The following is a 23,790-nucleotide window of genomic DNA, read 5'->3' as shown; positions in this document are numbered from 1 at the left end:
CCATGGGCAGCGCCCTACACAATAAAGCAAGATTTAGCTAAAAACAACCAGCTGGATTGTTTCAATCTTACCGTTTCAAAAGATTTGCAGCTTCCTTGATGCTCTGTGAAATTTCCTGAGTAATCGATCATTCCATTCTCCCAAAAATCTTCTTGTAAGATCCCCCTCAAATACAAGTTGGATTAGTTGAGCTTTACTCGGGTGCAGCACGCTTCTTCTGTGCTGACTGAACACGTTTGTCAAAGTGGAAAATGAGTTATCGCATGTAGCTGTGGACGTCCCAAAAGGAACTCAATAATGCCCACAATCGGCGACAAATATATTCGATTTCTTGCCAGCTGCCCATCATTAACAAGTGTTGACACTGATGTTCCCATAGCACTTCAAACTAGTTTTTATTTCCACAGTGCAGTGCATTTCAAGTGCTCTTTGCTTGATGCATGCCTAGCCAATACTTTGGTACTATCAATAGCATTCTTCCAGTTAGAATACCCAGTTTGGGTGAAGGCCTTGTCTACGTCAGCATTGGACCCAACACAGAACTTTCGATATGAGAAACAAAATGCAGCATCTGCAGTAACCGAGTATTCCAGCCACTCTCTTCCTATGAACCAGTCGCTATTAAATGAATGTTTTTGGACAGAATACCTGTGGCTAGGGTAGGATTCTAGGTTAACCTGGGCTGGCTCCTCTGTTCCAAGAGCCATTATGGCGACACTTGCGGAAGGGTGGGTAGGTTCTGCACACGGAGCTAGCTGGAGCTCGGGAGCATCAGTGGTTTGATGCTGCTGCTGCTCTTCGCTCTCCTCCTTTGTTTGGATACTTTGGCAAAGCCAATTTCTGATATCCATCATGGCAGATTAGCTGGTTCGAGCTAGCTAAATAGGCTAAGGCTAATAACACTAACACGTTTTACAGCTATAACTAAGAGTGAAGCAGTTTCAACGGTAAACTTGACCCCGCCCTTTTAAATCAAAATCAAATATTACAGTCGGAGGCTTATCACGGTATTCACTTAGCCTACAACAGAGATGAGAGATGAGAAGCGTTTTTTCCCACTTTTATGGAAACCCAAAGGAGTTCTACCTAACCGCCCAGTGGCTTTCCATTGCCCCTGTCACGGTTTCGGCCGAGGCTGCTCCTCCTCCTGGTTCGGGCAGGCATCGGCGGTCGTCGTCCCCGGAGTACTAGCTGCCACCGATCTATGTTTCATGTTCGTTTGGTTTGGTCTTGATGTTGTACACCTGTGTCTAGTTAGTCCTCATTAGTGTTCTATTTAAGTCTCGTTGGGTGTGTCTGTGTTTGTGTGTGATTATTTTCTGTCGTGTGTTGTGCTTGTTTTTTTCGCTCGGTTGAGTTTCACTCCACTTTGTTGGAGCGTTTACGCACCTGTTTAGTGCGCCTTTTGTTTGTGTCGCCTTCGTGCGTCGTTTCGCCTTCGGGCAAGTTTTGTTCGTATTTTCCTTGTTGGAATTTGTACTAAAGTCTTTTGGACTATACTTCGGTGTCCTGCGCTTGATTCCACCACTACACCCACCTACAGCATTCTTGACAGAATCACACACCATTAAGAATGGAATCAGCAGGAGCCGCAGCAGCCCAGGCGACGCTGGAGGACAAGGTCCGGGAACAAAGTGACCAGATCCTGCAGATGGGGTCCGCACTGCAGGAGGTGATCACCACCATCCGAGGCTGGGGGACTCCTCCACCGCCATCCTCCATGCCAGCACCATCGGCCAGTCAGCCCATTTCCGTTCCGGAACCCCGAGGAGTTCGACTCTCACTCCCGAGGGCCTACGATGGGACCGCGGCCGGGTGTCAGGGATTCCTTCTCCAGGTGGAGCTGTACCTGGCCACCGTGCACCCGGCGCCCTCGGGACATGAGAGCGTGTCCGCCCTGATCTCCTGCCTTTCCGGGAAGGCGTTGGAATGGGCCAACGCGAGTGGAGGAGGATCGACGCGGATACCATCACCTACGACGAGTTCTCCCGCCGCTTCAGGGCGGTGTTTGACCATCCCCGGAGGGGAAAGCGGCGGGGAGCGTCTGGTCTTCCTCCGGCAGGGGAGGAGGAGTGCCCAGGAGTTCGCCTAGAATTCCGTACTCTAGCGGCAGATGCAGGGTGGAATGAGCGGGCTCTCGTCGATCACTACAGATGTAGTCTTCGCGAGGACGTCCGTCGGGAGCTGGCCTGTAGGGACACCAGCCTCTCGTTCGACCAGTTGGTCGACATGTCCATCAGGCTGGATAACCTGCTAGCTACCCGCGGACGTTCCGAGGGGGGTCCGTCCATTTCACCCTCCAGCGCCTCCGAGCCGTGCCCCATGGAGCTCGGGGGCGCTGGCGCTAGAGAGCGGAGGAGGAAGAGCCCGAGGGGGCCTGTCTCCTGCACCAAGTGCGGTCGTGGAGGGCACACTGCGGCCAGGTGCTGGGGAGGGTTCTCCGAGGGAGAGGACAACAGGCCACGCACTGGGGGGGCCTCCCAGGTGAGTAGACGCCCCGCTTACCCAGAGCTTTCTGTTGCGCACTTTTGTATACCTGTTGGTTTTCCACAGGTTGCACCTCATTCCCAGCATAAGGCGCTAGTAGATTCAGGCACAGCTGGGAATTTTGTTGATCGAAAGTTTTGTTTAGAGTTAGGGATCCCTCTCCTGCCTGTTGACAAACCTTTTCCCGTACATGCCTTAGATAGCCGCCCGTTGGGGTCGGGGTTGATCAGGGAGGTCACAGCGCCACTTAGGATGTGTGCGCAGGGGGGTCATGAAGAGACTATACAGCTGTATCTGATCGACTCTCCTGCGTACCCAGTGGTGCTGGGGATTCCCTGGTTAAGCACCCATAACCCTGCTATTTCGTGGCAACAGAGGGCTCTCGATGGGTGGTCTGCTCAGTGTGAGGGGCGATGTCTGGGTGTTTCCGTGGGGGCGACTTCGGTGGAAAGTCCAAACCAAGTGCCCGCACTGCACATTCCGCCTGAATATGGGGATTTAGCTCTTGTGTTTAGCAAAACTAGGGCGACGCAGTTGCCTCCCCATAGACAGGGGGATTGTGCGATTGATCTCCAGGCAGGAGCAGCGCTCCCACGGAGCCATGTGTATCCTTTGTCTCAAGAGGAGAGGAAAGCTATGGAGACTTACATAGCCGAATCTTTGAGACAGGGATACATTCGGCCTTCCATTTCCCCCGCCTCTTCGAGTTTCTTTTTTGTGAAAAAGAAAGATGGAGGGTTGCGCCCGTGCATTGATTACCGTGGTCTCAATCAGATTACTGTGAAATACAGTTATCCACTCCCTCTGATTGCGACCATGACGGAGTCATTGCATGGGGCGCGGTTTTTCACAAAATTGGATCTCAGGAGCGCGTATAACTTGGTGCGCATTAGGGAGGCGATGAATGGAAAACGGCGTTTAGTACCACGTCAGGTCATTTCGAGTATCTTGTCATGCCATATGGGTTGATGAATGCTCCATCAGTCTTCCAATCCTTCGTAGATGACATTTTCCGGGATATGCAGGGACCAGGGGTGGTCGTGTACATTGATGATATTCTGGTGTACTCGTCTACCCGAGCCGAGCATATAACCCTGGTGCGACGGGTATTGAGGAGGCTGTTGGAGCACGACCTATATGTCAAGGCAGAGAAATGTCTGTTTTTCCAGGAGTCGGTCTCCTTTTTGGGTTATCGGTTGTCCGCGTCAGGGGTGAGAATGGAGGTGGATCGTGTGTCCGCTGTGCGTAATTGGCAAACTCCAACCACTGTAAAAGAGGTGCAGCAGTTCTTGGGTTTTGCAATTACTACCGGAGGTTTATCCGGGGGTTTTGGACAGGTGGCAGCTCCCATCACGTCCCTTCTGAAGGGGGGTCCGGTGCGCCTGCAGTGGTCAGCTGATGCGGACAGGGCCTTTGGGAGACTGAAGGACCTGTTTACGTCGGCTCCGGTGCTGGCGCATCCGGATCCCACAATTCCATTTCAGGTTGAGGTGGACGCGTCTGAGGCTGGTATAGGGGCCGTTCTCTCTCAACGGTCCGGCTCGCCACCTAAACTCCGCCCCTGTGCTTTTTACTCCAAAAAGCTCAGCCCGGCGGAGCGTAACTATGACGTTGGGGACAGGGAGCTGTTAGCTGTAGTTCAAGCCCTTAAGGTGTGGAGGCATTGGCTTGAGGGGGCTCAACACCCTTTCCTCATTTTGACTGACCATCGGAACCTGGAGTACATCCGGGCAGCGAGGAGACTGAACCCTCGCCAGGCTCGATGGAATATGTTTCTCACCAGGTTCGTATTTAAAATCACGTACATCCCTGGGTCCCAGAATGGTAAGGCAGATGCACTGTCCCGGCGGTATGACACGGAGGAGAGGTCCGTTGAGCCTACTCCCATACTACCGGAGTCTTGCCTTGTGGCACCGGTGGTGTGGGAGGTCGATGCCGAGATCGAGCGAGCGTTGCGTACAGACCCCAGCCCTCCACAATGTCCCGAGGGTCGGAGGTACGTTCCGCTCGAGATTCGGGATCGACTCATCTACTGGGCTCACACGTCACCCTCCTCTGGACATCCGGTATTGGCCGGACAGTGCATTGCCTTAGCACTAAATACTGGTGGCCTACTTTGGCTAGGGATGTGAGGGTTTACGTTTCCTCCTGCTCGGTGTGCGCCCAGTGTAAGGCGCCCCGACATCTGCCCAGGGGTAAGTTACAGCCCCTACCCGTTCCACAACGACCATGGTCCCACCTCTCGGTGGATTTTGTAACAGACCTTCCCCTCTCTCAGGGGAATACCACCATCCTGGTCGTTGTGGACCGGTTCTCTAAGGCCTGTCGTCTTCTCCCTATGTCGGGTCTTCCTACTGCCCTACAGACCGCTGAGGCCCTATTTACCCACGTATTCCGGCATTCACGGGGTCCCCGAGGATATAGTGTCTGATCGAGGCCCTCAGTTTACCTCCCGTGTGTGGAGAGCGTTTATGGAGCGTCTGGGGGTCTCGGTTAGCCTTACCTCGGGGTACCACCCGGAGAGTAATGGGCAGGTAGAACGTGTTAACCAGGATGTGGGTAGGTTTCTGAGGTCGTATTGCCAGGACCGGCCTGAGGAGTGGGCGCGTTACATTCCCTGGGCCGAGATGGCCCAGAACTCTCTCCGCCACTCCTCTACTAACCTAACCCCTTTCCAATGTGTATTGGGTTACCTGCCGGTTCTGGCACCATGGCAGCAGAGCCAGATCGAGGCCCCTGCGGTGGATGATTGGATGAGGCGCTCGGAAGAGACGTGGAACGCTGCCCACGTCCACCTGCAGCGGGCCGTCCTTCGTCACAAGGCGGCGCCGATCTCCACCGCAGTGAGGGGCCGGTGTACGCACCCGGAGATCGAGTCTGGCTCTCTACCAGAAACCTGCCCCTCCGCCTGCCCTGCCGGAAGCTGGGTCGGCGGTTTGTGGGGGCCCTTTAAAGTCCTGAGAAGATTGAACGAGGTGTGTTATAGGTTACATCTACCTGTTGAATATAAGAATATTAACCCCTCGTTCCATGTGTCTCTTCTCAGGCCAGTGGTAGCTGGTCCACTCCAGGACAATGAGATAGGAGAGACTCCTCCGCCCCCATTGGACATCGAGGGGCTCCGGCGTACACCGTTCGGTCCATCTTGGACTCCAGACGCCGGATGGGGGGTCTCCAGTATCTCGTGGAGTGGGAGGGTACGGCCCGGAGGAGCGGTGCTGGGTGCCGCGGAGGGACATCCTAGACCCATCTCTCCTGTCGGAGTTCCACCGGGACCATCCCGCGCGCCCTGCTCCGCGTCCTCCTGGTCGTCCCCGAGGCCGGGGTCGGCGCACGGCTGGAGCCGCGCGTCAAGGGGGGTACTGTCACGGTTTCGGCCGAGGCTGCTCCTCCTCCTGGTTCGGGCAAGCATCGGCGGTCGTCGTCCCCGAGTACTAGCTGCCACCGATCTATGTTTCATGTTCGTTTGGTTTGGTCTTGATGTTGTACACCTGTGTCTAGTTAGTCCTCATTAGTGTTCTATTTAAGTCTCGTTGGGTGTGTCTGTGTTTGTGTGTGATTATTTTATGTCGTGTGTTGTGCTTGTTTTTTCGCTCGGTTGAGTTTCACTCCACTTTGTTGGAGCGTTTACGCACCTGTTTAGTGCGCCTTTTGTTTGTGTCGCCTTCGTGCGTCGTTTCGCCTTCGGGCAAGTTTTGTTCGTATTTTCCTTGTTGGAATTTGTACTAAAGTCTTTTGGACTATACTTCGGTGTCCTGCGCTTGATTCCACCACTACACCCACCTACAGCATTCTTGACAGCCCCCCTGCTGCAACCTGGTCTCAGAGCATTTTGTATTATTCTGTACGTAAATCTGTGAAACTCCATTTAGTATGATATGTTACATTTCGTATGGTATGTATTAATCTGAGAATGTCCATCATCAATTTTTATATGATATGTTATGATTTCCAATTTCTCTGATATGTTCCGAATTTGCTAAATGTACAATATGTTATGAATTTGCAAAAGGTACAATATGTTTTTGACTTATCACTGCAATACATATTTTTTTGGGGCAACTCGTGCGAATTGACATAGAAATATTGAGTTATAGACCTGTCATTCTCATTGAAAGCAAGTCTAAGAAGTGTAGATATGTTCTATGTGCACTAGTTCTATGCTTCCCATTCTTAAGTTTAGTTTCTGCATCTTTTACTTTGGGTTTTGTACACCAGTTTCAAACAGATGAAAATACAATATTTTTGGTTACGGAAAATATATTTCACAATGGTTAGATGGTACCATGATTCTCCACACAACGACTGCTTGTTTTGTCACAAACTGAAATTAGGCAAACTATTAGAATTTTAGCAACCAGGAAATGGCTGAGCGTTTTTTGCATATTGCACCTTTAAGTAACCTTATGTCTTATGTTACCATACCAAACGTAACATATCATACTAATTTGAGTGACCCGGATTTACTTTTACTATGTTACGTCTAGTCTATGAGACCAGGCTGTCTACATACAGGGACACAGTGCAGCAGAGATACAGAATTCTTTGGTGAGCCAACCTGTCACTCAATCCTTTTAACTTATTTGCAATTTTTTTATAGGGACATAAAACTAATACTGAGGGGGCTAAAGTTTGAACTGTGGGGGCTAAACCCCCTTTAGCTCCCTCGTGGCCCCGGTCAGATTTCTGAGGTGCATGACGCCCCTGATCGTGTGTGTCTGTGTGTGTCTGTGTGTCTGTGTGTGTGTGTGTGTGTGTGTGTGTGTGTGCGTGTGTGCGTGTGTGTGTCTGTGTGTGTCTGTGTGTGACTGTGTGTGACTGTGTGTGACTGTGTGTGTCTGTGTGTGTCTGTGTGTATATCAGTGGAGGCTGCTGAGGGGAGGGCGACTCATAATAATGGCTGGAACGGAGCAAATGGCAACCACCTGGAAATCATGTGGTTGATGTATCTGATACCATTCCACTAATTCCGCTACAGCCATTACCATGAACCCGTCCTCCCCATTTAAGGTGCCACCAACCTCCTGTGGTATGTGTAGCCCCTGAGGCAAACATCCTATGAAGCCTGTACTAGTTTATCTAGCGGCTAGTGTGATTGAGGGCGATAGAGGCCAAAGCTCAGCAGGGAGGCAGAGGGGGAGCGAGGGAGGGAGATAAAAAGGACAGAGGGAGCTACTGTGGCTATATGGCTCGAGGGATAAATAACAGAGGTTAAAGGACTGGAAAGGTCATTCTATATCCACCCAGAGTCAATCGCTGATCTATACATTAACCCCAACTGTTTCGACAGTTCACTTTAAGCTGTTGAGTCAATTGCCTGATAGGCTGCCAATCACATTGGGTGATGGTATGGGATGTGATTGTGGATAGACTGACTCACCCACACAGACTCAATAATATACACTCAGGGATGGAGGAGAACAAAGGGTTAGGTAACCCTGACGAAAAAGTTGGTTCATCACAAAGTGCTCGTGGTGAGCGAGAAGGATTAAAACAGTTTAGGTTTGATCAGAGGTCTCTTTCTCTCAAACACATGTACACACACACACAGGCAGAAAAACATGCATACCTTTGATTCTCGTTTGGCGGTGACAGTCATAATTACAGACCTCTTGACCATACCCATGTTCCTGTCATGCTCGTCGCTACAAGTTAATATTCACTTCTAATGTTTTACCCCCCATTAAAACTCAGACACACCGGTAAGATTGTCAAACGTTTGCCTGCCGACAGTACTTAGCACCTCTGAACAGTGTCGGCAGTCAATCTCTTTTGTGTTCACACAGCAAAGACCTTGGATATCGTCAGCCACTCAGCCTTGTTAAAATTCTCCAGAAGGTTGAAGTGTTTGGCATTGCATGGCATATATAAATATCTGTGCGTTTGGCTAATGGGCTTTCTGCGCTAATGTTGCTATTTTGTAGAAAGCCCTTGTTGATACTAGCCTGATGGCCACAGCTACATAACTACCTAGCAAGAAACATTTTAATGATGAAGAAACAATTTAATTCACTCTCCATAATCCCATACTGCCAGTGCCAGCCCATAGTCAAATGTTTAGCTAGCTAGCTAGCTAACGTAAGTATATTCACTAGCTAGCACAACATGGCTAGCTGTGACTTAATTATAATGTCAATACTAGCTACAGTGGTTAGCTAGCTTGGGGGAAGTATTTAGTGTTGTGTGCATTTAGTGTATTGTCATTGAGTCTGTGCACTTGGCTACCATCCCATAGCCTTCATTGCATATGAAGTGAGACTGGCTCATCTGTGGCTGTGTGGAGAAAATTCCCTTTTTTCCTTATTTTTTTGTTGGCTCCCCCACGTTCGTGCTCTCTAATTGGCTCAAAGTCAAGTTGTTGGCCACTGGCGAGCATTGCGATTCTACAAGTAGAATCGGTAGGTTTGTCGCTACTGAGTCGCTACTGAGTCTTTCAAGAGAAGGAATGGCCACCCACTGTGATAAGTACCTATCGGCAATCTATCGGCAGTGAGTTTCATGCTTTAATGTTCACTTCCAATGTTTTACCCCTCTTCCTCACTGTGATCCCTGCAACAGTGCCCGTGGCAAAGCCAACAGGCAAATTAATAAAGATCATATTCTGATGACTTGCCTCACCATTCAGTTATAGCTGTTAGTTCAGTTATTTCTGTGGCCACAGCTGAGGGCTATAAGAACTATGACAAATGAATTGGCTACAAATTAATTGGCTATTCAAATACAAGACTGCTTTCTTGAAAAAAAGATGTTCATCTCAATGTGATTTGCATGGTTAAATAAAATAAAATATTCTAAATGTACTATACCTACCTATATGTCAGACAAAATATGCAACCTAATTCAATGAACACACATATGTATGTGCCATCTACCTTAGACACACACACACACATACGTATGAGAGCTCTTGGTGGTCTGGTTTAGGTGGGGTTCGTTTGGGACTGGCCGAGTCAGTCCAGACCGCAGGGCGTGGATCATCCCCTGCTTGACTGGTCATAGGTTGCTTCCCAAATGGCACCCTATTCCTCATGTAGTGCACTACTTTATATAGGACTCTGGTCAAATATAGTGCACTATATAGGGAATAGGGTGGCATTTGGGACGCAAACACTAGACCTGACCCTGAACCACAAAGAACCACTAAGAGTGGGCAGAAACTAATGAGGCCCAAAGCCCAGGTGCCTGTAAATCTGACTCAGGACCTGTGTTTATAGCTCTAAAAGCCACACCACACAAGGCTGCAATGGATAGATGGATGGACTCACTGTCCCTGAGCAGTGATGTCACCACCACCACCAAAACTAGACTAAACTTAACTAGTCTGCGTGGGGGTAGTGTGTTGGTTACAGGACTGATGTGGTTTGTGCGTGTGACGTCTTACTGACCCGCATTGTCAGGGGATGCATGATTTTTCCAACCTGCTAGTCTATGAATGAGCATAACAAACAAGTGAGGAAATGAGTTGGGAGAATGTTTGTGCCACATCCTGACTTTCTCTGTTAGTACTAACGCTGTGGAGGAAATCAAAGGGCATGACACCTCATCCCATTTGATCTCTCTTTAGGCTTGTAGTCAAATGAAACCAAGCACACTAAGACGAGGATCTGGGAGAGAGAATTAAATACTGTAGCTTAAACTCAATTAAGATTAAAAGTACCTACTCAAATTGGAGATGCAGAAAAAAAAATTAACTATGGAAATAATGTTCCAGGAGGGGGAAATTCTCAAATTTGTTCTCAAACAAGCAACACAAGACCAGAAGTAAAGGTCAGAAGAGAGATGGCATGTAGCGGCTGACCGTCGATGTTCAGATTGTATGGATCGTCTAGAAGCTCAGCCATTAGTGATGGACTAATTAGGGTTTAGAGTCGAGTGACCTAGTGGTCTCCTGCACCGATCGAAGTGAAGATTCATGAATAAGTAAGTGCAGTGGCTGCTTTGCCGCTTAATTAGCAAAGCAGAAAAAACGCCTACTCCCAAGAGAACAACCCAGTCTGGTTTTAAAGGGCTGGGCTATCAACAGCGCTCGCCTTCCTCCTTCCAGCACTGATTGATGGAGAGCTAAATTGAATCTCTAATCATCACCACACTTTTAGCCCCCGGTCCCATAGGGATTCAGAGGGGGCAAAAGTGGCTTTGGGGTAATGTTTTCAGATCCGTCTTCTGACACCAATGGTATAAACATTGACCCCCTTGTTCACTGACCATTCCCATCTGGTCGGGGGGTTATTTGACCCCACTGTGTGTTCCTGCTCACTTTCATGTCCCTGGCGATTGGTTTCACACTCTTCAACGTTCTGCCGGGTATTGAAAACCTGCTACACCTCAAGTGCCTTGCACTTAGGCACCCTCCGACCCCCTACAGCAACAGATTGAATTACAGCCCATTGACATCCTCGTGTGTTTTCCTACATTTGTACTAATCTCTCCTTTTGTGATGTCTGACAAATGAGGAACCTGTTCTTGGAGAAGCCAAGGGCGATGGGGACAGGTTGAAAGAGAACGCCATGGCAAACATGTCATGTAAGTGTCAGTGCTTGAACTCAAACTGCATGTTTTGCATACAGTCACGTCATTTCGCGTTCACATGAAACAATGTCACAGAACGAGGCAGAGACCTGCAGACTCCTCTTTCCGCTTCAATAGAGGAAGTGAGTCGTCTGACTGTCAGCCCTTATGAACAAGTGGACACAACAAAGGACCATGGGGCAGTAAATAGCCCTGTCTCCTAGCTTCTGGGATTTCTATATCACAAGGCTGGCAGATAACGGGAAGGGAAAATATTACTACAATTACAACCAAACTCAGATAAGGTTCATTCAAAGGGGGGAAGGAGTGAAGAAGAGCAAAGGGAAGGTAATAAAGAAATTATTAAAGGATGGGAATCAGGGGTACAGTAAAGGGTGGGAAAGGACAGAATGAAAGAGTGACAGGGAGATGAAGAAAGAGAAAGTAAACAGAGGAGATAAAGAGAAGCATTGTCTACTGTGGTTTGTTTAAAAGTCTACCTGTTTGAATGAGGACCGGTGAACCTTTCGTTCTTCCTCTTTGGCATACCACAGTGCCAAGCTGTCTACCCAGCTACAAGCTCTGGGCCTAAACGGCTGCCTGTGGATAAGCCCACTGAGTTCTGTTTACGCACTAAATCATCACAGAAGGTATACAGCCCTATAGTTCCTTGAATTAGGCGATAATAAAAGTTATTGGACAGTATAATCTCATAACCGGCTGAGCAAAAGCAAACAATGCCTTTTGAATTTTTGCCCTAGCACTACATAGCTGATTATCTTGCAGTCTCTCTGTCTATTTCTCTCCTTCTATCTCTCCATCTATCTCTCTTGCAGTCTCTCTCACTCTCTCTCTGACATGGTCAGAGATGCTGTCTTGAAAATTATGGCACAATGTTGCCATTGATCGGCACTCGGTTGTTTTGTCAGATTCATTAAAAACACTGGCGGATTCCTTCCAGCCTGCATCACAGCCCAGACTTTTCATCTGGTAACAGGGTGGTGAGCGAGAGAGAGAAAGAGAGACGGAGGGAGGGAAAAAAATAAAGAGTGCTGGATCTTTCTTCCCAGGCTAGAGCTGGATTAAGCTAATCTAATTGAAGATGTAGCGGATACAGTAGATATGTGGCACTGGTCCAAGGCAGGAGATAAAATCTCCCTTCTCTGATGCTCACACCTTCCCAGAGCCCACCACCATCCCCAACCCCCTTTACCCCTCCTTCCTCACCCCCTCTTCCCCACTCATTTTACCACAGCTCCCCCCAATCTCACCTCGGTCACTCTGTCCTGCATTGTCAACACTCTCAACACCCTTTGAAATAAACTGGCTGGCCAATACTGAACAAGTAGCTTTCTCTCTGCCTCTCTGCTTCTCTCGCTCTGTCACTCTCTTTATTTCTCTGTTGCTCTCTCTCTCTCTCTCTGTTCAGGTTCAGGTTCAATAACTGATAAGCCTTTCGACTACGGCTCAGCGGAGAACCAGAGTGCGGAGCTCAACCCTGCAATCATACATCTCTCACCCGGCATGGGAGGCTTCTCGCAGGGCAGGGGGTTTGTGGATAATCCCTGTAGAAAAGGGCAGCCCTGGGTGAACACTCTCACTGCCTTGCAGATGTAGCTATCTACTGGACCCATGCCTATGGGTCGAAAGGCTTTGATACACACAATCTGTGAGCTGGTGTGGTGGTGTGGACCCCAGAAGGTGATTGGAAGTTCAGTCACCATATGGTTTCATCTTAACTAGATAAAGGTATATAGCGTATTTCTCTTTCTCTCTCTACTATCCATGTCTATCTTCATCTCTTTCTCTAGCTCCATCAACCACTATATTCCAGTGAATCCTTTAAGCGAGGGGTCTTTGAACTGTCTGCTTGTTTCAAACCCCTTCCCCATGGGGATGGAGAAATTGAGAGAGGGGCAATGAATGGATCCGTCCGATTGATTAATTAGGAATAGGGGGATTGGATCTGGGCACTGAACCTGGTTAAGTGGGAGGTGGTGTGTGTGGGAGGGATGTGTGTGTGTGGGGGGGCTGTTAGTAGCCTGACTGGGCACAGAGGGAAGGGGTTGACATATTTCGTTCAGTCCTTTTATCTTCTAGGTTTTACAACATCTACCAATGATAATAATAGAAGTCACATCAGTGTTGATCAAACCACTCTCAGAAATGCCATTCTTTCAAATGCTACACTAAGATTGAATCCTTCAAAAAGATATCTGCACACTCTTCACAAACACTTGACATGGACACTCATTCGCTGCGTGATTACAGCTTGCCCTAGATAAACAATCTACAGAGGAAACATTAATATGTAAATAAATCACAATGACAAGACATCTCCTGTGAGGAGATTACTACAGATAGGGGTCCCTTAGGCGTATATATTAAACCTATTGCCTTGGATTGCGTAAAGCATTTCATTCCACTATAATAGAGAAACTTATCTCAATAGCCCTGTGGGGGAGAGCACTCTGTGCCACCCAGAGGGGCTTGTGCCACTGAAAATACACTGTGTTCACACACACACACATACACACTCAGAGACAAAGACCAAACATGCATACACATAGTCAGAGAAACACACACACCACACACACACACACTTCACAGCTCCCTCAGTCCCGTCTCCCCAATTGGAGAGGTGTCAGATCGGCTACGCAGTAAAACAATGTCTGCCTCAACTCAACACCAAGACATTTGGTGTTTTAGTGCACAGGATGCACGAAAGACAAAAAGTTGCCTCACCGGTTTGGCTTTTGCATTTTTGTCTTTTTCCCCTAACTTGGTATGCTTATTCATGCATTTATTCATGCATTTATTCACGTCTTTAACGTTCAATGCAAAGGTTAGCAGAACGCTTCCCACAGACAAAACCTTCAGGAGGTTGTAGTGGGAACTGGGACGATTATCGTCACTCTCGACTATCGTACATTCTGTGCAAGCTGCATCACGTTTAAGTCATTAAGAGTGAGTACCATCAACGTCGGTAAGTGGTAATAGGGGGTATGGTAAAGTCTGCACCCGTTCATGAGAAGAAGCTTCCTTTTGGCAGTGTGTGTTGTTTGAAGTGTAGATTGCGAGCAGGTGGAGCTGGTTGTTTTAAGTCTTAGGAGAAGGAGTGAGCGGATGGAGTTTTAGTGCCCGCTGTAACTCTCGACTCCCATGCCATGAAGATACACACAGGCACATTGAACATACACACACACACCACCATTCACACACACACAATACACACTCGCTTCACACATCTAGTCCCCTTAATCAAAGTGGACGTTCACACCTAGCACACTAGCTACGACTTCAGTCGGGGCCTCCAAGATCCCCTATCATCACACCTTCTCTTTATGGCAGTCATTTTGAAAAGTAGCTAAATGTGTTGCCAGTCTTTAAAACTTCTCCAAAATACAACCAAGTACCCGGAGCTAAAGCTTACATTCAACTCCCATCATCAACTATTTCAATATGTTAAAAATATCTCAGAGTTGGCCCCTTTTCTTCTTTCTCTTACATTTTAACAAGACTTGCGAAGCTGAAACCAGGTGATGGCCTTTTCCCTCCAGGCACTCAATTTTGGAACGGCCGACAGATGTGACTTTTTAAAAAAAAAGACAAATATCAAAGATCCCTTTCTGCTCCATCAGCAAAATGTGTTACAAGAGCCTGTAGCTCGTAAAAAATGGAGGGGGGCTGAATTGGATCAAACCACTGTGCATTGCAGAAGGAGAAGTCTGCTCGGCTCTCGCCAAGCGACTCTCGGCAGAGTAATGACCGTGGCATGCCCATAAAGTGTGTTAGTCATCTCCCCCGAGTGCACCCGACCTACATGTGAATAGCACATTGGCCCTGAACTGCTAGCTGGCGGCGAGTGATGCTCAAGCACACTTCAGCGCTATTGGCTTGTCTGTTTGTGTCCTCGCATTAGTGTTTATGTGTGTTGACAGGCATGAGTGGCTGTGCATGCATATTTCCCTGTACAATAAATACACATCACCACTGGTTTCCTTTTTCATCCTTATTCCATTTTTATTCAACCAAGCTGGACTTAGAGCATGGCCCCAAGGGTTTGATTTTGTTTGGGCAGCCATTGTTACTGAGTAACAAGACTGGCTTGGTTAAGATGCAGTGACTGCCTTGTTTTGACCCGATAGAAGGTCAAAGGGCGTAGGTCCTCCATTGCAGCAGAAGAAAACACACTGGGGCCTAACAGAGCCACGTTCAGCAGTCAAACGCTGTGGAACGATGCAGATAGAAATGTCATGAAATAGAGACGACACGATTCCTTATTCTAGATGTCAGAGAGGCAAGTTTGTTTTACATAACATTTTCTATCTGATCATTCTACAACGTTGTTCCCAGCTGAACGCACCCCCATTCTAACCCAAGCGAGTTGTGACACATGGTCATTTCAGCTGCGCTTTATGGACGTCCGATGTGGAAGGGGCCTATAAAATGCCTACTTTGATGGCAGTTCATATTATGTCTACCATTTCATCAGAATTTTGAAACTCATTAATATGGTTCCAGTTGGATGGAAACATATATTTTTTTTAAACGACAGTGGACTAAGGGCCAAGTGGTAACACATCCACCCTGCACGCACATACCCACACTCATTTTTAGTCACACATTTTCGGTTGAAAAACTTTTATAGTCGAATTGAAAGGGAAAAACCCCAGAGAAAACACCTTCTGACTTTGACAGTGACTAAAAAGGTAAAGGAGTGGCGCTACTACCCTAACGTCAGCCGCCGTCTTGTGACTTTGTTTAGGTGGCTTGAGCTGTCTCTGTTGGCCTTGGCAGTTGGCACAGTGATATAAGACACGGTCCAAAAGCTGTGCCACAGCCACCCATCTCGCTCTCCCCAGACAGAGTGCAAGTCCTCTCTCTCCTTCTCTTTATTTCAGTCCCTCTCTTTTCTGTCTCCCTCCTCTCCCTCATTCCGCTTGACTGGCTGTAGACAGCACCAGTGGGAATTTGGCAGCGGGCAGGCCCAGACACATTTGCTCCTCACGCTCTCAGGAGCAAGTGTTAAAGACTTTCTATTCGACAAGACCCTTCATCAGCTGCAGGACAGCCCTTTAGAGGAAGAAAGGGGAATCTCCGTAAGCACACACACACACACACACACACACAGGAAGGTCTGCAACCAAGCACTTCTGCATTAATTAGCCAGCCATTCACTTCACAGCACAATCCATCCAGAATATTCTGTCCTTATGGCGTCCAAAATGTAGGCTTTACAGTAACCCTTATAGACCCACTGTCCATATTGTCCATCCATGAAGGTCACCTAGTTTTCTTTTATGACATAGAAGTTCCTGGAGTGCGACTGTTGTATACGGATATGTGGATATGTGAGCAAACGTTTGTGTGCTACGTGAGCCGTACCATCAGCATTCACATCCCACCAGGCACACACTGGTTGAATCAATGTTGAACCAAAGTGGTATAGACGTTGAATTGACGTCTGTGCCGAGTGGGATGTGAACATTCACATGAGCGCTCCTGAGTCCCATAGCATCTATAAGCCTGTCAGCTCTCTCTTTCTCGCTGCACAGCCCTTCACCCCACCAACCAACCCCCATCTGAGCTCCTTACGCCAATCTGAACCAAAGACACTGTACATCTGTTCAACATGGCCTCTCCTTAGCATGTGACCTTCAACTCAATGGGGCCCTATCTAACCTATACAGGGCCAGAGTGGGGAAGATGCCATTGTTTTCCAGATCTTTATGAAAATATCAACTTTTTACGTTTTTATTCTTCTCTTATAGAGGATTTGACAATTCCAGGCTGAATCATGATTTGACAATTGTGAAAATAAATTGGATTATAATGATGGAATCATAACATTGTAGTTTTACATTAATTATACTACTATTATAAGTATCATCATCACCAGTATCATTCCTAATATTATTGCCATTAGATTATAAGAGCTCAATTACTCTAAAATCCAACAAATTCAGATTAAATTGTTTACTTAATTATATTGCTTTTGAACTTAACTAAAGTTTATAATATTTCTGACAGACAAAATGTTTCACATGAAAAATTATCACTATGAAATGATTTGTTATGCATTAATTATAGTCTAACAATATAGTGTATTGTATTTTTAATAATGGCCAAACTCTACATGAAAAGAAAATGTTCAATAAACAAAATTAGATGATAAAATAGGCTACAACTATAATTCACGGAATGGAAAAACAGAGACCATAACCGTATAGTAATAAACCTATATACTATCAATTTATGAAAAACCAAAAGGCTTCATAAATAAACTAGGCTTTTCGTAATTAATCAATCTAAACTAAAAACTGAAATTATTAAAACAAATTCACCCACGTAATTCAGAGCGGCCTACGTGGCAGTTAGATTGGCCAACTCATCCCCTGTCTATCAGCCAGACCATTTGATTCCAACTGCCTATTATTAAATTGCTTTAATTGGTGCACTTCAACGTTTCATTCTGTGGACTCGACTGCAATAAAGACCTGCCCTCTAATAGATTGTAAGGCCAGGGACTTCAACTGGTCCCAAGTCGCATTTGGTTCACAGACGATAGGAAGGAAGCCAATCTCTTGCATCACTCTGTTGATTTTCAGGTTAAAGGCCTAAGCAGCGCGGTTGTCCTTGATCAATTAAGCCACATCGATTGCGACACTCTGGCTGTAGAGGGGAGTTGAAATAATTAATACTTTCAATAGTTCAACAAAGCATGCAACCCAAGAGCCAGTTTATACAAAGTATTAAAGCAAAGTAAAATAAAATATTGATAATAAATTAAATTATGATATTATTAGCATAGGCTATACATATAATGAGGCTATTATAATATAATTATAACAATTAGTTTTATAACAAACTGCACAAATAAATAAATAAATCCAAAGCACGCAATTAAATCCACTGTACTTTTTAGCCATGTATTTCTCATTTTGGTTTGGACAGTATTTTGTTTAGGCCTAATGGAGTCAATCTAATATATATATATATATAACAATAACCAGTGGACAGGAGTCTACATTCTGTCGATTCTGTCACATTCAACAGTGCCCCAGAAAGGTCTCCATATTGAAAGTGCTAGTTGCGGCTTATTGTGTATTGTTTTACAAATTCAGGCCCACGCCTCTCCGCCGTCCATTTCCCCTCTCGACCCCTAAGAGGGTTTGGTTGTTACAGTTGTTAACCTTAGTACTAATCTTTATTTTGTCCATTAAATAATGTCCATTATTATCCCTAACAACGTTTGTTGAGCATTTACCTTTGAATGCATAGGCCTATGTAACATAGATTCTCTGAGGTGTGCGCTCTGCAAGTGATCTCTCTGGACGCAGTAAAACGTGTACAAAAATCCAAGTTCATTCAAACAGAATAGGCCTGTCGCATGTTCTAGAAAAGCTGGGTAAGGCTTTCCTTAATTTTACCCAGAACAAGTTAAGCAATAATAATGATGATGAAGAGTCTTCCAGGCACGGTGAAGAGAGAATGATTAAACCACCTGGCTGAGAGAGAGAGAGAGAGAGAGAGAGAGAGAGAGAGAGAGAGAGAGAGAGAGAGAGACAGAGAGACAGAGAGACAGACAGACAGAGACGTTGAATTGAGAGAGGGAGTGATTCGCCAACTGCAAAGTAAGGACAGGAAATTAGGTCTGCAGAGGTGTGATCTTGGGCACAGTATAAAAACACAAGCTGGTGCGTACGAGGCCCAGGTCACTCGCCGTCTATTGACGCACACCACAACCAAACATAAATAGCAACGCTAAGAGACAGAAAGATTATGCCATTGGCATGGGCTAAATATGGTGAAAAACGAATCAAAGCTTATAATCAGCACTTTAGTTGGGGGAAATCCATACAAAATAAACTTGATAAGGTTTGCACCTGTAAGACAATCTACAAACATGCAAGCAGTGAAAATGGTAAGTCAAATCAGTTCCAGTAAATTACACGGCTTCAAAACACTGGTGTTGTGAGGTTAGCTACACACTGTCTGGGAATTCATCAACTGAGGAGGGGAGGGTGGGCTAATGGAAAACGAAGTTCAACGTACTTGAATTGAAAATGCTTCTCCCTTCTCTCGAAAAACAATAGGCTGCAAGGTGAAGGATGGGACCTATAAGTGAAATTAAATACGCGTCAAAGTGGGCAAACGCGGTTCCAGATTGCTTGCAAATCGTGATAGATGTTGTTGTGTATGCTGTGTGCACCGCTAACATATCTGCTTCTGCCTCTATCATAAACCTCTATCATAAACATACTTTACAATGGGGAAAGATTAAGGAATCCCCCGGTGCACTAACATGTCATCGGGACAATTTATGTCTCAGATGGGGCGCGGAGAAAACCGATAGTCACAGAGCTTCATCCAAACAACTCCCGGTTGTTGGCCACTTTATCTATGTAGCCATGTACAGTAGAGTAGGCCTCGCGAAGTCAAGGGCATTTTAAAGCCAACCATATTGCGTAAAAACGCTCAATATGGCTGGAATATGAATTGTTTTGACAGCTATAAAAGTACTGAATAGTCTATACTGAAAAAATATTTGCTTAGGCCTACATTGAAGGTGCGAAAGATAGCCAGGTGTAGCCTGATTCATACATGCGCCTTTGCTTTTGTTTCTGAATAAATAAAGGAGAATCTTCGTCATTTAATGACTTTATTGGTTGAGTTGAAAAACGGACTATTGCCACAATATCCATGGCTCATTTTTGTTAAGCAAAATATTAAGCTGTAGTCACATCGTCACACTATGACATTTAGGCCTAGTTCATGTGTCCACAATTAGGCCACGCAATAGACCTATGGGGGTATCAATTTATTTAATTAATCAGGAATATGCTCATGAATAATTGAACATATTCAACGGAATCGTGAACGGGGATGCGAGCCTACGAAAAAACATGACCTATAACGCAAAAAAACTAAAGGTATTTTCTTTTCAATAGGCTATAGAAAAAGTATTATCCAAAACGGTGCAGTGTTACCTTGTTAGTAGCGGCTGTAAATTGGGTAAAATATGGGCATTCTCTCGTTTATAGTTCCTGGTCAGACCAGACGCTCCATGTGGTCGTGTATTGGTCCCCCGGCGGTCGCCTCTCCCGAAATCACCACAAACTAGGGTCCCTCTCAGAAAAGTCTCCAGCGCATGTCATAAATCACCTGGCCATGTTAAACGCTTAGCTAAGCCCCAAACCAGGTCAGCGAAGAGAAATGTATGGCATCACTTATGGTGGAAATAGGTTGTTCTAACGAAATACATCAACTTCAGCCAAAATCTGCACCCAGAATTTCGGTGCCGTTATATACCCTGACACACCACTCAAAATGAGTGCCTCCAACTAGGCCTATCTTGAATGCTACCTCGTACCGGTGGAATAACAGGCCTAATATAGGCTACATAGGCTAGGTGAACATGAGGATACCAATTCATAATCTACCGCTTCTTTTTGACATGAGTTGGTCTATAATCTACCTTATACAGACTGATTGCGGGCACCAATGAAACAACAAAGCTTATCAGATAAGCCATATAGGTCTACATTATTTTGACCCACGCTATAGCCTACTTCACGTTACCACAACTTCAAAGGCCGACTATGAAAACAACAGAACAACCGATTGTTTAAAACACTGTCTAAACGTAATTATGTTATAATCACGCACAAATGTAATGTAATTTTATATTATGATCTGAAATCGGGTCAAGGCTCGTTCGTAATAAATGATCCCAAGAATCAGAAAACAGTGCATGCTATTCGGTTTCTCTCTCAAGTAGAATCGAAGTTCAACACCGTGGAAAGCTTATCTTATCAGTGTAAATTCAAAGGAGTTGAAAATGTATTGACAAGTCATGAAAGTAGACAAGAAAGCTGTCCTACTTTTCTAGTGGCAACAGTAACACAAACCAGCCGGGTAGCCTACAAGCCGCCTTGCTACGGCGATAGCCTACAAACTGGCCCATTCAAACGCACTGTGTGCCAGACCTGTTTCCCCATTCTACACCAATGAATAAATGTTCCACTGTTAGACAATACAACGCTTTTCGTTTTCATATGTTTGCTGCATAACATAAAAAAAATACTAAATTCGCTAATATTGCTCTACATATTAACGAATGCAATTAAAATATATTTCACTGTGATTTTGTAGACAAATAGTGTATTATCCCAATTTACATGACTCAAACGCCTTGCTTGCAATTAATCATCATTCAATAGCAAAAATAGCTACAATTAGGCTACACCTTGATGTAATGGTTTGAAAGCAAAAACTGCTTAAAAAGTACTTAATAGGCTTCTTGTCAAACTGATCCACTATTTTATGCAATTCTGAACCTTCCAAAATACTAGAATAAATTATAGTGTCTGCGGCACCAATTGCGCTGCATACCCGGGGAGCTGCAACCTACATAGAGCTCCGACTCCCCGTTGAGATATAGGCTAGTGTTGCGCTAATTTCCTTAGGGTAAGAATGAAAAGGCAAGCATCAAGGAGAATGAATGATCTTAACGAGAAAAATACACAACTATCCTTGAAAGGATATGACTGGTGAGCATTACAAATGTGTATTGAAAATGGGCAATGGTAAGGCACTTGGGGTTGTTTGGGGTTGTCTGCCATTGCGCAAAGCTATCTGTGGGAGCCAGTTAATTTCTGTTCAAAATGTTCTCTCAGAGCCTGATAAAATAAAATAATCTCGTTTAAAATGCTAAAATAAAAATAAGAGAGCTATAGCTCGATGAGGGATAAACTTGTGTTACTCGGCTTCGGCTACTACCAATAAGGTAGTAGCCCATTGACGGACCTCATGAGAGCTTCGGCGTAGTGGGTCTTAATGCAAATCCAAAAACCAGTAGCCAATAATAAACCACGAAAAATATGAATGTGTCTTACCTTCAACAGCTGACGCCATGGGAAGCAAGAGGCTACATAAAACCAGAAAGTAATCCATTGTCATAAGGCAGTCAGCTTGGACATGAAATAAAGCCAGGGGAGAGAGGGAGGGAGGAATACAATCCGAGGTGTTCCGATGCTCCACGCACCCAGTCTAACCGCGTCTAGCACCCAAACCCAGAGTTACCTCCATAAAACCAACAAGAAAAATATAAATATGAGGAAGGTTTGAGAAGCTTTGTGCAATCTAGGATCCCTCTCCTTTTTCAATAATTTCCAATGGGTTTATGCAAGAAACGGGAACGGGCAAAAGTTGTCCAACCCGTAGACTTCGCATTTGGCAATCACCGAAGAGAAGTTGCCCCGTTCCCAACAACCATTCGGTAAAATCCCCGATAATGTTTGTTATTATCGATATGCAGGGCTATGTAAATCCGTTTCACGGGGTCCGTCGGGAATAATCCAAATACTTTTTTGTAGTCAAGACGTTTGATATCTCCACAATTCTTGTATCAATATCATAATGTAGTCCAGCTATGTATGTAGTTTAGCCTACCCGTTTACATGATCAAGTGTTATTCCCGAAAACAATCTCCTTGGTTGATACATTGTAGTAATGTCCCTGATCGAATTATCGGCGTGGCTGCAGAAAGCTTATGCTCCGCTCGGTGTGTGCATTGGAATTGGGAACGGTTGTGCAGAAACAAGGGAAGAGTAAAAGAGAGAGAGAGAGACGGGGGACATAAGAGGAGGGGTTATGGTTAAAGCAGCAGTCAGTCTCATACGGTCACACCCCCGCAACTAGCTTGTAAAGCTGATGCTCCAGGGCCACTGCCTTTCTCGGGAATCCCAGATCAGGCAGGGACACAACGTTTCAGCGGGGACATAGCGCCCCCCTGCGGGATACTCATATTTCAGTGGTCAATTTAAAGCAAAACTATGGAGTTTCTGCTTATTTTCATTTTGATAAAATAATTTTCAGCTATTCCAGCAATTATGTGTCTAAACAGAGTCGAATATTCAGGTTGTTCAATGGACGTTGTGTGTTATCGAAATGCAAAGCCCATTGAACACTGTGATTTTATGTAAGTATAATTGTGCGCAATTCTCACCCAGTGTACAGACCTACACTTTCAGAATCTCGGTTTCTGAAGAAATACAAATTATAATTTGCTGAATATAAAAAAAAAAGTTGCATATTGATTCATTGTAGTTTACCGAGAACAATAATTAGGCTACACACTTGAAGCGCATGTGCCCATGTGTAAAAACACCGGTTCTGCTGAAATAGATATGAAGACATCTAAAAAGTTTACAAACTGTACAGTATAGTTTAGTGAAACACTATTGTTGCTTTAGCCTCTGTCATATATATGTTTTAATCTTCATTGGCATATTGAGAAGGCGCATTTGAAGAACAGTCAGTAGGCTATGACAATGGGCACATGGTAATGTTTTTCTTCTTCAATAAACCTGGAATAGAGGTTTCTCTTTCTTTTGAAAACCAAAGAAAATAGCATCTGGGATGAGGATCTTTTAGTGCCCTTTGCTTGAACTTTACAGTGTTTACGGTGATTTTATTGCATCATTGTGTCATTCACTTCAATTAATAGGTAATAATAGCCTATACAAATTAGTCGAACATCATGCCAATGCCAATGATGAGCCCTTCTGTCTTCGAATTTGAGAAAACATTTTCTAAATTGTATTTTTTTAATTAATAAGTTTGTTCATAATTATGAAATACAATACTTCGAGTGGTAGCCTAATACATTAAATGCGTGCATGGCTTTTTTCAGAAGTTAAGGTGTTAAAGTTAACCTTAGGTCAATATATAGCCTCTGCAATAACATTTTATTGTCATTTTATTGTGCTGGAGAATGCTTTGATTAAA

At 45.3% G+C, this 23,790-nt stretch overlaps 1 protein-coding gene across 3 annotated transcripts in view; it reads right to left on the bottom strand.

The window, feature by feature from the left end:
- Positions 1 to 22,581, bottom strand: part of LOC121533787 (ephrin type-B receptor 3-like) — a 106,040-nt gene extending 83,459 nt beyond the window's left edge. For all 3 annotated transcript variants that reach the window (XM_041840022.2, XM_041840023.2, XM_041840024.2), the window contains exon 1: positions 21,897 to 22,581. In XM_041840022.2, coding sequence (XP_041695956.2) covers positions 21,897 to 21,960 — 64 coding nt within the window. In that variant the 5' untranslated portion in view covers positions 21,961 to 22,581. The remainder of the gene's footprint in view (positions 1 to 21,896) is intronic.
- Between the last annotated feature and the right edge of the window lie 1,209 nt (positions 22,582 to 23,790).

The sequence above is a fragment of the Coregonus clupeaformis genome, chromosome 18 (assembly GCF_020615455.1).
Source record: "Coregonus clupeaformis isolate EN_2021a chromosome 18, ASM2061545v1, whole genome shotgun sequence".
Classification (NCBI taxonomy): domain Eukaryota; kingdom Metazoa; phylum Chordata; class Actinopteri; order Salmoniformes; family Salmonidae; genus Coregonus; species Coregonus clupeaformis.
Note: the sequence above shows the minus strand (reverse complement) of the source record. Positions and strands in the feature narration are given on the sequence as shown.